The 13,836-nt window shown below is 44.0% G+C and overlaps 1 protein-coding gene across 1 annotated transcript; it reads right to left on the bottom strand.

Moving 5' to 3' along the window:
• Positions 1 to 6,183: 6,183 nt before the first annotated feature.
• Positions 6,184 to 10,034, bottom strand: LOC143297372 (phosphomevalonate kinase-like). Its single transcript, XM_076609681.1, has 4 exons — positions 9,897 to 10,034; positions 7,993 to 8,056; positions 6,965 to 7,250; positions 6,184 to 6,447 (listed from the first exon to the last, which is right to left on the bottom strand). Exons 1-4 carry the CDS (start codon positions 9,980 to 9,982, stop codon positions 6,311 to 6,313), a joined length of 573 nt encoding a protein of 190 aa, XP_076465796.1. The 5' UTR covers positions 9,983 to 10,034; the 3' UTR covers positions 6,184 to 6,310.
• Between the last annotated feature and the right edge of the window lie 3,802 nt (positions 10,035 to 13,836).

The following is a 13,836-nucleotide window of genomic DNA, read 5'->3' as shown; positions in this document are numbered from 1 at the left end:
TTCTGAAACCAGTCAAAGACAATACAAAATAATGTTAAAACATGATGAAGCCTCTGACATTTTATCCCACCGACAGGTAGCCCCTGCCATTTCTACACTCCCGCTGCAGCAGTGAGTGTGAACTTGAAGGTATTTCGTGGTGGGGATGTGACACTGTAGCAGAGACACTGCCTGTACTCAGTGGACTAAGAGGGCGTCAAAGGATCTCTGACATGGCACAGAGAAAACAGCAGCGGACCTCAAGTTCAGAGTCTGAGTCTGATTGTGGGGAAGAATCAGAACCAGAAGATGCTGCTGGTCTACCACCAGGGCAAGATGGAGACACCCAAGATGACAACCTGCTGCAGTTTACATTCAGTTTTGAAAATACCGGCCAGCTGGTCGCTGTCTACTGTGACAATGACTTTTACACTGGGGATGTAGAAAAAGTTTTATCTCCCGATGAAGCAAACATCAACTTCATGAGCAGGTGCACTGTGAAATCGACCACTTTCAAATGGCCAAGGCCAGAAGAACATGAAGCTGCACACAGGAAATACATTATTTCTAATGATATCCAGCTGATTCCTGCTTCTTCAGGTCAAGGAACATGGGTCCTGAGAAACCTTGACGAGGTTGAAGACAAGTACAGACTATCATAGTATTTGTGAGACTGTTTGCTTGATTGTTTGTTTTTTACTGTTTTCATTTAAATTATCAGAAATACAGTCAAGAAAACACCAGTGAACAAGATTTTATACATATGTGTCTGCACCTATGTGTGCATTTATGCACCTGTGTGTATTCATCTTTGTGTGGTGGAGCCTGTGTGTGTGTACCTACTATATCTATTTGGGTGCACCTGTGTGTGTGTGTGTGTGTGTGTGTGTGTGCACCTGTGTTTGGATGTGTGTGTGTGTGTGTGTGTTTGGATGTGTCTGTGTGTTTGGATGTGTGTGTGCATGTGCAATGATACTACAAAGAATCAGCTTTATCAACAGTATTGAATGATTTAAGAAATTATGATTATATATGTGCATATTTCTGTTTGTAACCATTAGGACATCATCCCAATGGTCGCAGTGTTGGTCACAGACAACAGGCAGCCAACTAGTTCAGGTGGATGCCTTATCCCGGATGAATATCCTTACAACCCAGACTGGACTGCTCAGTATGAGCGCCAGAGAGGTGTTTTTGTGGACACTACTGACTTCCAGCCTGTGGACTACTTCAAGCTGTTTTTTCCTGAAGTTTTCAGACTTATGAAAGAACAGTCAAGTATTTTCTGGGGGCAGGTCATTGCACAGGGCCATCAGAAACGAAACTCCTGGCTGGCTGGCATGAAGGAAACAGAATATGGGGTGTCACGGGGTGAACGGTCTAAGGGAAACAACTCATTCCCAGTTTTCCAATTTTGTTACGGGGATTGTCTCCCTTGAGTGGAATGACCGATTTCCTCTTTTGCAGTGAAGCTAATTTTGTGTTGTGAGAATTGTTATTTGGCCACTCTCATTATTAGAATTTGCATAGGGGTGTTAGGTAAGTGTGGGGTAGAAACTGTAAAATGTTAGTTAGCATCTCCTATTATTAGAATTTACGTAAGGGGGGACAGGATATGTATTATTGAGGTGATTTGTGGGTGGAAGAAAGGATTTGGTTTTTTAAGACAGGTTGTCTTCCCTTTCCGGTTGTGAGATGGTAGGGCCTTTTGGAAGATATCCCTTTTTGTATTAGGAAGAGGGGGAAGTGAGGCATTCTTGAGCTGGAAGAGCTGATAGAACACTCAAGTGGATGTTGGTCCAAGTTTGATGGGACTTTGGCTTAGTGGGGAATCAGTGCTTTGATTCTCAGGCTAAGTGTGAACACTTCTGTGGAGATCTATCGGGTCCTGGGGAGGCCGATCCAGCGAATCTTGGGGAGAGACCGACTCGGCGAGTTTTGAAGGAGGGGCCACGTGTTCGACTGGAAGCAGCAGCACGAGGCTCAACATTGGCTGGCGACCAACCGGGTGTGGAGACATCGGGTGTGGGGTCATCGTCGGCAAACGTGTTGGAGAGGCCAGACTGGGGCAGCTCCGAAGAGGCAATTGCGTCTACAGATGAGTAGAACTGTTGGAAGTTTTCCCCTCCCTAGCTAATTTCAGTGGCCATGATGTGTGAGTCATGAAATATTGGCTCTAGACTCGGGAATTGTGGACTTTATAAAGGACATTGGGTTGGTCTATTACTATAAGAGAAAAGTTTGGAAGAAAAGTCAGAGTAATAAAAAAATTGTGGAACTGTTAATTGGGCTGGTCTATTTTGTACTGCATGTTTTTTTTTTCTTTGGTACTAAAAGTTGGGTGATGGGTGTATTTTTGGTTGATGTGGAAATTGGTTATTAGAACAACTGCCAGTTTGAAGCAAGCAAACTCAATTGAAGTAGTGTTGCCCCTGCTAGTAAACCCTAGATAATCTGAGCTAGACTAGCAGGGTGACATGGGGAGATGGAGGCATTTGTTGCCCTACAAATTGCCAACAAAATGTGTATTTGGAGCTCACAAGTCAAGAATTTGGGATACATCATTTCTGCTGGTGGAATAAGGCCTGACCCAGCAAAAACAGAAGATCTAACAACATGGCTGGTATCAAAAACTGTACAAGATGTAAAGGCATTCACCGGTTTTGCAGGCTGCTGTAGTAAATTTGTACCCCACTTCCAAAAATGGCAAAACCATTACATGACTTAACCATTGGATACATTCCTCATTTGAAAGGGAAGAAGGAAGAGAAGTGTTACAATGGACTTGGCCCCACTGCTATACTCATACATGTCATGTAAGCAATTTCAACGTCAAGCCTTACTGCATTTCGGGTATTGTAATAGCAGTGTGTATAAATGTACATAAGGGTCATTCTTCAGCGCTGGACACCAGAAAGGGTCACTCACTTCAGAGTTAGTCAGCAAGAAAAAGCCTGCTGAAGAACATAACTCTGTCAATGAGAAAATGGTTCCCTTCAAGAGGAAATCATCCATGAAGCAGTATACAGAGAGAAGCCACACCCACGGAGCTTCAAACTTTGGGCAAGAGGTGGGGCATTAGGGATTTTGAAAACATCTATCATGGATCTCCTGACTGGGAAAAAGAAGGCCGCAATCTGTACTCAGACCTAACAATTCAAATTCACCTTCCCACTGTAAGGCTAAATGTCATTTAACTCTTTCATTCCGGCAGCACGGTTTTCCGGTTTGCTAGTATCATACTCTTCATTCCCGGAGACCGGTAAACCGTGCAGCAGAAAATTCCTCCTTTCCTTCCTGCCGCCCGGAAAATTGGTTCTCGCGGTAAGCGCTTTGAACTTCGCGCGAGTCGCGTCATCAGCGCGCGTCATCTATCCTTGACCAGGGCACTTGTGGGGCAGTGTTTATGAATGGAATGGATGCCAGACATCCCCCTCTCCCTCCCTGGGCCGTGGGAAAGTGGCCACTGCTTCATTCCTGCCAGTGTGCAACAGCAGACGTGGCATTTCTGAGTGAACACACGAACACGGAAGATGGAAGGTGTAGAAAATTCGGATTCAGACCAGTTTTCTGATGATGAATTTTACAATGTTTTACCAGATAATGATTTCGATCTGTTGCAACTAAATAAAGAGGAGAGAGCACAGTTAGCTGCTGCAACAGAAGCACAAATAGTGGGTGACGAAAGTGGAGAGGAGCTGGATGATGAAAACCTGCCTTTGTTTTACACGCGGCCACGGTTTGAGTGGGTGAGCGGTAATTACGTTGCACCTGACCCTAGCACCAGAACATCGTTCAATCGGCGATCAGGACCTGTTCGCGTGCTGGATACATCGATGACGGCACTGGATTACTTTCAGCTGTTTTATTCCGATGAAGTGTTTCGTTCTATTGTCAACTTCACGAACAACAATGCCACAAAGAAACGGACTGAGGAGCCAGAAAAAAACAAAGGTGAGTGGAAACCCATTACACTGGAAGAAATCAAGGTCTATTACGGACTGCTGATAATGAAGGACATTATGCAACTTGACAGAGACACAACCTATTGGAGCACAAGTGCAAAAAACTTTCTTCTCCGTACTCCGTTTGGCAGTATGATGAGTTGTGACCGATTCTTTCAGATTCGGAGATACGTGTATTTTGTGGATCCTACCTCACCTGTTGATCGAAGTGACAAACTCCACAAACTTCGTTTCATTCTGGACAAAGTCAGGGACAGTTTCAGAAATGAGTTTGTTCCTTACCAAAATGTGACAGTCGATGAAGCGATGGTACCATTCAAGGGCCGTTTAGACTTCAAACAATATATGAGGGACAAACCTGTGAAGTTTGGTATCAAGCTGTGGGTACTTGCTGACACCAAGACAGCATACTGCTACAATATGGAGGTGTACACAGGTAAACACGGACAACAAATGAACAAACTGATGGGGCTCAGTGCTCATGTTGAGATTGGTCTGACCAAACCAATTCAAGACTTTGGCCACGTTGTCTTCACAGACAAATTTTACACCTCACCTGTGCTGGCAAAGTACCTGTTGGGCAAGGGGACGTACCTGTGCGGCACAATGCGACCCAACCATCTTGGCTACCCAAGTGATCTGGTCAAGACCAAGGCAGAAATACGTCGGATTCCCCGTGGCACTTCTGAATGGCGACAGTGTGGTGACATGATAGCAACATCATGGAAAGACAACAGAATGGTGTACTACCTTTCCACAGCACACCCACCTCATGACAACTCAGGTGCCACTGCCAGACGACGCCAGAAAGACGGGACCGTCGCGGAGTTTCCTTGCCCCCCATCAGTGGCTGCCTACGCCGTCAACATGAATGGTGTGGACAGACTGGACCAGAACACCCGTCAAAACAAGTAAAAAAAGTCCATGAAGTGGTATCGACGGGTGGAAACAAAGCTGATGGAGACAGCAATATACAACGCTTTTGTCATTGAGGGGGAGGTGACAGACCACAGACCTCAGGGACAAAGCAAGCAAGACCTGCTCTCCTTCAAGCTGGACCTGGCCCACCAACTGATCGGCAATTCTTTTGTCGAAAAATCCCATCCTGGCCAACCCAGAACGGAAACCAGTGCAGCAGACCCCCGTCTTGACCGCACAGATCACTGGCCTGTTCGCGGAGAAGGTGACAACCATACCTGTGTGGTGTGCACAGCACGACACAACAAGTACAACCACACACACCCTGGTGTCAGCTATGCCAACAACCCATTCAAAAAATGCAAGACAACAATCAAATGTGAAAAGTGTGGTGTGTATTTATGCAGCAACCAGCGCGACTGCTTCAAGGCGTACCACACGCGTGTCACCTTTGTGTGACATGTGACATGGTGATTGTGACAATGAGACATGTAATTAGATAACGTTTTGTTTGTGAATAGTGTATGTGCATAGAACTGTGTAAATAATGCTCTTATTCTGGCTCATTAGCTGCTTGTGTAGTGAAAGACATCCTCTTCTAGACAGCAAACAAACTTCAAATCAATGATGTGGTAGGGACAACTGCAGTGACAATTGTGACAGTTTTCTTTGGATGTGACCAGCAGTGTGGCACTGGGATACATGAGGCATACTCGGTGAGTACCTGCATGATGTGAACACTGTGCAAGCAAAACACTGTCCTGCGTATGGTACATACTTGCATGCGTTGTGTTTTACCCTAAACCCACCTGTTTTACACCTCAGTGTCACCAGAGATGTCACCGTATAGAGTCAACGCGGTCACAGATACCTTCTCACATCAATTCTGTACACAACGGTATATAACAATCTTAGTATACTGTTATGAACCGCGTTGCCGTAAGTCTCCGAAATAAGTACCCTGCTTCGTACTTTCTTTCTCTTCTCTAAATCCAGGAATGAAGGGTATACATGCGTAAAAGGAATCTAGGAACAAGGGGAAGTAATGGTTCATAGAAAACTAGGAATGAAAGAGTTAACTCTATAATAAAAAATCAACATCACAATGTAAATCAAACCTTCTCCAATGCTAAAAGATAACAAATAACAACAACATCAAAAATTAAAATCAGGTTTTTTTGTTTGTTTTTTTCCCCCCATAATTCAAAAACGCATCCACATTAAAACCCTAGAACAGGTTCTTCATGGTGTCTGACTTAAAATGCTTGTGTCCTGTACATCACAGCACTCTTTCACAACAGTCAATAAAACAGTCTAACATTGTAACATTTCTCCCATTTATTATTCTAACTATTCGCATTCGGTGAAGACGCCAAGGTCCAAATCAGCAAAGACAGCAGGTATTTTCTTTGTACAAATAACAACGATACCCCAAAGTGTGAGTGTGGTCAGGACAGCGTGGACTGTACATGGTTGAGGAGCAGGGTCAGTTGGTCCTCCAGCTCCTGGTGATGGTTGTTCTTCAGCCTCCAGTCCCAGTCCTTCACCCCGTCCAGTCCACACTCCGACTCCGCATCGTCCACCCCTGGCAGCACCACCAAAGGATAGACCATCAGTGAAACAAATTAATGCGAGCGAAAAATTGCAGGCAAAATAAATGACAATCTACTTTTCTGACTGTGAACTGTGTCATAGAAACTTTTATCAAATTTTAAACAATCCTTAAGATTAAATGATAATGTTTTCCTAATGGAAAGCTAATAAGACAATCCTATCTTGTCCTGTACAGACCTGCAATCACACATCGTTAGAACAGCACCAACAGGCTGAAGAAAAGGAAGGGACACAACCACTTGAGATCATCCCAAGTTTTTCTTTTGAGTTTTGTTGAAGATGGAAGTAGTATATCATGACAAACATCCAAACAGCTTTCAACTAAATTCAAGGAATGGCATGAATGAAAATGAGACTGCCAGACCTGTGTGTTTACTCAACTTTGGAAACTTCCAATCCAAAAGACGTCTGTTTATCAAACCTGAAAAAGATATAACATGTTCTGGTTGCAGACACAGTATACACACACACTTTTCATCCCCCCTTACCAGGTGTGAACACAAAGCCTCTTTCAATGCGTACTGCCTCCTCAGCCTCTAAACGCACAGTAACGGTTTGTGGGTAGTGCTCGCGGAAATACTGGAGATCTGTCAGTCGTCTGGCGTCGCTGATGACCCAGACAGGATTGTCCGCCCCTGGTCCTTGGATGGCCAGCTGACAGAAGAAAGCCGGGTCCTGGTTCCTACGTTCCTCCCCCCAGCGGATCATGTCCGCTCTGTAGTGCTCCTTGTACTCTGAGGCATCCAGCAGGCGACTAAAATCCAAGTTGTGCTCCTGAAACATAATTTAAAACAATTTTCTTCCTAAATGTACATTCCATGTCCTTTTTTTTTTTTCCAAATGCAAAATAATGAATGCACAGTGTAATTTCACTATTTTGGCAAAACTTCAGTTCTTATGCTTGAGTGAGCCTCTGTGTGTGTGTGTGTGTGTGTGTGTGTGTGTGTGTGTGTGTATTGTGCGTTCAGAGGAAGGTGGCAAAACGGTTAAGACCCTTATCTGCCAATACAGTGTATATGAGGGTCTAAGTTCGAATCCTGGTCTCACCTTTTCTCCCAAGTTGGGCAGGAAAATCATGCTAAGCATCTAGTCGTTTGGATGAGACAATAAACCAAGGTCCAGTCTGCAGCATGCACATGGCGCAGTAAGAAAGAACACATGGAAACATAAGTGTTGTCCTCTGGCAAAATTCTGTTGTAGATATTCTCTTGTAAGTACACAAATATATACTCAACACCTGACTTACAAGGCCTAAGTCAGTGACTTGTAACGCTGCTGATCAAGCATCTGCCTAGGAGATATGCAGCCTGTATGGATTTGTCTGAACATGGTCGATGGTGACATCTCCTTGAGAAACTGAAACTATAAGGCTTAACACTTAACAAAATAAGCTATAACCACATGCTATTTTTTTTTTTACTTCTGTGTACTGCATATTTTACTGGTATCTTTTACCGAATAAATATGTCAATAACTGAATGAGTCACACTGATTTTACTATGTCCATATCATTTACCTTTGCATACTGACTTTTCAGTGGGGCAGAGAGCCTCATAATGCTGCAAACCTCACTTGTAAATCTGAAAAAATCACAACAAAACATTCAAGATACTTTACATAATTTTCTATAAATATATGTTATTCTTAATCTTATAACATTACTGCTCTATAATACTATATTTCACTAGCTCAACTCTGCTGCCATCATTAAAAAAATAATTAAAAGTACGCCATAAACCATACAAGATGAACTTTGTAAACACTACCATTACTATTAATAATGATGGATTACAAGATCTTAGTTAAAGGTTTAACTTAAAAGTGGATATTTCATTTTCACCTTCTGTGTGTACACACACACATACACAAGGAGATGTGCAAAAGCAGGTAATATCTGTTGACTTGTGATTCGGAAAAATTTCCCCCAAACACAGCCAGAATGAATCTCAGGATCATCTAAATTTTCACTTCTTTCAAAATGCTGACGATTTTTTTCATGGTTAGAGCATACTGCATGTTTCTGTTTCCATAGCGCTCTGAACTCTGACAGATAACTTGATCTATAGTTTCTGTTTCATTCTCAAGCGGTGTATCTTCGAATACACAAGCACTGCATAGGACCCCACTGCAAAGAAAGAAATGGAAAAGATTGAAGCAGTCCAACAGAGAGCAGCGCAGTCTGGACTCAATAAACCTTCGACAAGATCCCCTGTATATTGCCTAAGTGGACATAGTCTGAATGCCTTCATCCCATGGACAGTTCGTGACTGGAAAATAATGCCCAAAGAGACTTCCTTCCTTCCATCGAGTGACTACAATCAAAATGTTGATTATTCTGTAACTGTCAATGCCCAAACCCTTGACACATCTGCATCTGTATTTCTCTTTTTAGCGCAACAGACTTCTCTGTGTGAAATTCGGGCTGCTCTCCCCAGGGAGAGCACGTCGCTACACTACAGCGCCACCCTTTTTTTTTTTTTTTTTTTGTATTTTTTCCTGTATGCAGTTTTATTTGTTTTTCCTATCAAAGTGGATTTTTCAACATAATTTTGCCAGGAACAACCCTTTTGTTGCTGTGGGTTCTTTTATGTGCGCCAAGTGCATGCTGCACACAGGACCCTGGTTTATCGTCTCATCCGAATGACTAGCATCCAGACCACCACTCAAGGTCTTGTGGAGGGGGAGAAAATATCGGCGGCTAAGCCATGATTCGAACCAGCGCGCTCAAATTCTCTCGCTTACTGGGCCATCACTCCACTCCATACCTTAACCTTTGCTGGCTATGGTGGATCTACAAGACCCAGAAGGGTACAAAAACGCAAATATCTCAGCCAATTATTAATATTTTTCTATGAAATTTCAGAAATGCTTACTACACCTAAAAGGCCAACTTTTGCCAAAAAAGGAAAAAAATTCATTAATTAGTTAATGAGTAATTAAAGGTGGCCTTTTAACTACACACGACGCTTGTGTGAGTCATGTAGGACCCATGCTTTTTAAAGAGGAAAAAACGTGGTCACCCCTCGAAAGCTCGTGTGGGTCATGCACGACCCATACCTTTATAACAGTGATTTCAGAAGGTTTAATTTGCAATTAGTGAAGGACAATAAAAGTTTTACTTTCAATAGCCTCACTACCCCTACCCCACTACCCCCCCCCCCCCCCCCCCCCCGCCCCCCGTCCCTTTCGCCTGTCTTCAGCTATAACCCCCTTGCATCCCTTTCTCTAACAGCATGTACCTGTGACAGAATCGAACCAGCACTCGCACGTTGGATTCAAATTTCAAAGTCGAGCCTCAATCCAGTCAGCTGGTCGCGTCAGTCCAAAACTCTTACCACGCAGCTATCGTGCCCGTTTAACCACAACATGTTCTTTATAATTGCAATATATCTCCAGAAGCAATAGTTTAAGATTACTAACCTTGTCTGCAAAATGTTTGCAACGTAATCTTTGCCAGTCTTTCGTTTCCCACTCAACAGAACTACGCACCTCGGGCCTGCCATCATGGTCTGATTGTCGTCTGATGACGCCCGAAAGGATTGAAGGTTAATTTTCAAAATGGCTTTAAAAAATTATAAAACTATATATATATCCTTTCAGATGGTAGGTTTAAATAGTTCTGCTGTTGTAAAAATTGCACAGACTGACTGCTTGATATATCACAAGAAAATGCAAACGCACAAATAACAAAATTATGTAACGAAAACATTTCCTGTCGGTCAAATTGAAATCGAAAGTTGCACATGGTGTTTATCTTTCAGAATATTGATATGGCAGTTGTGCAAAAACACATTGCTCGGGAAACTTTTTCTGACGTTTCGGAAATACTTCAAAAACAAACGGTGCGTATGTTGTGTACAGAGCTACAATATTCTATTTGTCAACAATCGAAAATAAACCTTGAATGAGACAGTGCGTATGTTGTGTACAAAGCTACAATTTTCTATATCATGTCAACAAGAAGTTGAATGCATGGAAGGGAAACACAGACGACCACGCAAATAAGTGATTCGCTGCCCAAATGCATAGATATTGTACCCACAAGAACGACAGGTAATACAATCTACCAATTGCCCTTTAATTCATAATTTTTCCTTTTGCCTCTATAATCACAGATGTGAAAAACCCATTCTTTGAAACAGTCCAGCCCGCCCGCATATTGGACACTCCCTCTTCACTGATTGTCATTGTGGCGCTGAACAGAAGCCCGAACTGTATACTATCCAGATTCCTACAAGGTATGTCGACTGTGTGTTAACTGAAGCGTGGGTCTCTGCAAATGGTTTTCCCTTCCATCCTACAATGTTGTCAGTACATAGGTGTTTTTTCTGTCTTTCAGTGGAACTAGATATGGGGCACATGACTCACGTGGCCGGCCAAAGGATGCACCTGAACCTTTGAAGATTTTTGGATACTTCTTCTTCTTCGTTCGTGGGCTGCAGCTCCCACGTTCACTCGTATGTACACGAGTGGGCTTATACGTGTATGACCGTTTTTACCCCGCCATGTAGGCAGCCATACTCCGCTTTCGGGGGTGTGCATGCTGGGTATGTTCTTGTTTCCATAACCCACCGAACGCTGACATGGATTACAGGATCTTTAACGTGTGTATTTGATCTTCATTTTTGTATACCATTCTTCAGCTTTCAAAACCAGGCGGCTGTCCACGCCAGTGATTTAAAAGGGTACGTTTATTTTGAAAAAGAAAGACACAGACACCGTGCGGACACAAACACAGACACAGACACAGACAGACAGACACTAGACAGACAAACGAATTAAAGTGAGAAAGGGCCTCCGTCCATTATTCTGCTAGGCCGGCACATGCCTGTCCAGCAGCATAACCTAACACGCTTGTCAGGCTTATAATGCATTCATACTATACATTTATGTATCTCGGTATCAGAGTGGATTTTTTCTGCACGAGATTTTTGCCAGAGGGCAACACTCATGTTGCCAAACTGGTTCTTTTTCAGTGCGCTAAGTCAGAGGATGCTGCAAACAGAACCTCAGTTGTTGTTTTTTTCTTTCATATGAAGGACTAGATATTCAGTTAAATCAAGTTGGGAGAAAGGGAGACGAGGACCGCGCGGGAATCATACCCATCGTCTCACGGACACTGTTGGCCTACTGGCAGATAAGCGTCAAAGCGGAGCACAGCAACAAGATCAGCCCAGTGGCCTTCGTGAAAGGCTACGAGGGCCGTGGTCAGCCTGATGTGTCCAGCACGGCGCCCTGTTTACCCGCGGCCCTATGCGGCTGCATCACTGAAAGCCGGGTCTTGTCTTGGTTTTGTCTTGTCTATACTCCTGTGGTAATCCCTGTACGGTGCAACAATCCACAATCGCGGGTGCGCTCTAGGAGACTGATGCCGATGTACGGCAATTTAAGCCCCCTATGATAGTTCAGCCTTGCGAATCCGGGCCCCAGTCAGCTTGGGTCCAAAAATTGTACTGCAGCTATACTGAGCCTGAGGCGGCCTCTGTCATGGGTCGCCGTGATCCTACATCGGGCTGTGGGCACATCGGTACGCTCCCGTCTTCATCTTAGCCTCCACCCCTTCCTTCCTTAATTCCTTCCAGAGAGTGACCACAATCAAATGTTGATCAATCAAAAGTTACTGTTGGGTGGTTCTGCAGGAAAAACCACTAAATCTCTCTCTCTCTCTCTTTATTATTATTATTATTTTTTTTTTTTTTTAAGGGGAAGCGCTCCCCGGGGATTAACCCCGGCCGGCACAGCGGCTCCAGCACGTCATTTACTGCTACTTTGATTGATGATCCTTACACTAAGAATGAAAAATATTACTCAACTCTTTTTTTCTTTCCTTTCTTTCCATTTCCCCAGCCCCTCCCTTTTCCTCTCTAGATCCATTTCTTTCCATTTCCCCAGCCCCTCCCTTTTCCTCTCTAGATCCATTTCTTTGTTTGGTGGTGGTTCACAAGGGAAAAAAGTCAGTAGCTACACTGTGACACCATCGAAACAGAGGTGCCAGTAGTATTGGCTTCCACAGCCTGCGTGTCAGGGGCAGGGCATTCCAGTCCCGAATTGTTTTTGGGAGGAATCATGCTTGTCTGTATCGCGCCCTACAGTAGATCTTGGAAAGCTGTTCTGGGTGGGCTCGTTTGTCGTTGTCGCAACAGTGGGGGAATGAGATTCTCAGTGCCTCAAGGAGGGCATGTTTACCGGCTTTATCATGATGCAGTTTGTACAGCATGACCAGTCTTGCCAGTTGACGTCGCTGTTGGAGAGTGGACCATTCGAGCTGGCTGATCATGTCGGAGACGCCTGACGTGTTCCTGCAGCGCCTCTTGCTGCACGCCGTTGGACTGATTCCACTGGCAGGCGGGTTGATGTCGTCGTTAGTATGGATCCCAGGCTGATGATGAAAATTCAAGTACTGGGAGGACAAAGGACTTGTATTTCAAAATCCCTGATGGTCTGGGAGCTGACTTTTGAATTCCTCTTCAGGAAGCCCAACGTTTTGTTCGCCTTGGAACACTGTTGTCGGCAATATGTTTCTTCCAGCTAAGGTCTTTACTGACTGTCACTCCAAGGTATTCGTCACGTGATGGAGTCCACTCCCAAGTTTGTAGTGTGTCCACTCACGACATGATACAGTTCGTACGCTTGCTGCCGTGTTTTCCTGCTTCTTGTTACAGGTAGGGTGTAGCATTTCCCAGGTTGGAACACCATGTCCCAGCTCTTCAGTTCTGCCACTCAGCGAGTCAGTGGAGGTATTTCTGTAGTGGGTGTACATGGTCCTGGGGCGCTGCTGCAACCTTGTATACTACTGTATCATCTGCAAACAGGCGTGCTTCTCAGGCAGATCATTGATGTAAATCAGAAAGGAGCATGGACCAAGGACTGAACTCTGTGGTACCCTTGAGAGGACATCGACGAAGCTCAGTGGAGCTAATCCCGTTGATGAGAACCGCCTGTCTTCTATTCAGTTGCTGAGCAGTTCAACTCATCGGTTGGTTTCACCGTGGACACGAATGCCGTGATAGTCGGGTTTGTGCAGGTTGTTCACTAGAATGGTGTCTGTCAGAAAGAGAGGATTCTGTCCCACGGACTCACAAGGAACCCAGATGGTTCTGTCCGCGTTGAAAAATAACATGTTTAAATGCAAGGCACGTGTTGTTCATGTTACGCATATGCGTTTCATATAACTTTACTGTTAATCTCCATACCAAACTTGGGGAAACACTAGGAGCCAGTCAAACACAAAACAAGAAATCAAATCAACCTGATACAGATAATAAATCATATCGTAATTATTCAGAATAGTGAAACAATTTTTACTGGACTAACTTGATCAAATGAAGTGTGTTGCTTTCTATAGTGTTTTATCACAGTC

Source organism: Babylonia areolata, chromosome 22 (assembly GCF_041734735.1).
Source record: "Babylonia areolata isolate BAREFJ2019XMU chromosome 22, ASM4173473v1, whole genome shotgun sequence".
Taxonomy (NCBI): domain Eukaryota; kingdom Metazoa; phylum Mollusca; class Gastropoda; order Neogastropoda; family Buccinidae; genus Babylonia; species Babylonia areolata.
The sequence above is the reverse complement of the archived record's forward strand: the minus strand, read 5'-3'. Positions and strand labels throughout refer to the sequence as shown.

What these genes read in the sequence shown, in the direction of transcription:
- LOC143297372 (XM_076609681.1), bottom strand. Translation starts at nt 9,982, where the DNA reads ATGATGGCAGGCCCGAGGTGCGTAGTTCTGTTGAGTGGGAAACGAAAG. An exon ending in GCAAACATTTTGCAGACAAG is followed by an intron (nt 8,057 to 9,896) that starts GTTAGTAATCTT and finishes TGATTTTTTCAG; the next exon opens with ATTTACAAGTGAGGTTTGCA. An exon ending in TGAAAAGTCAGTATGCAAAG is followed by an intron (nt 7,251 to 7,992) that starts GTAAATGATATG and finishes ATTATGTTTCAG; the next exon opens with GAGCACAACTTGGATTTTAG.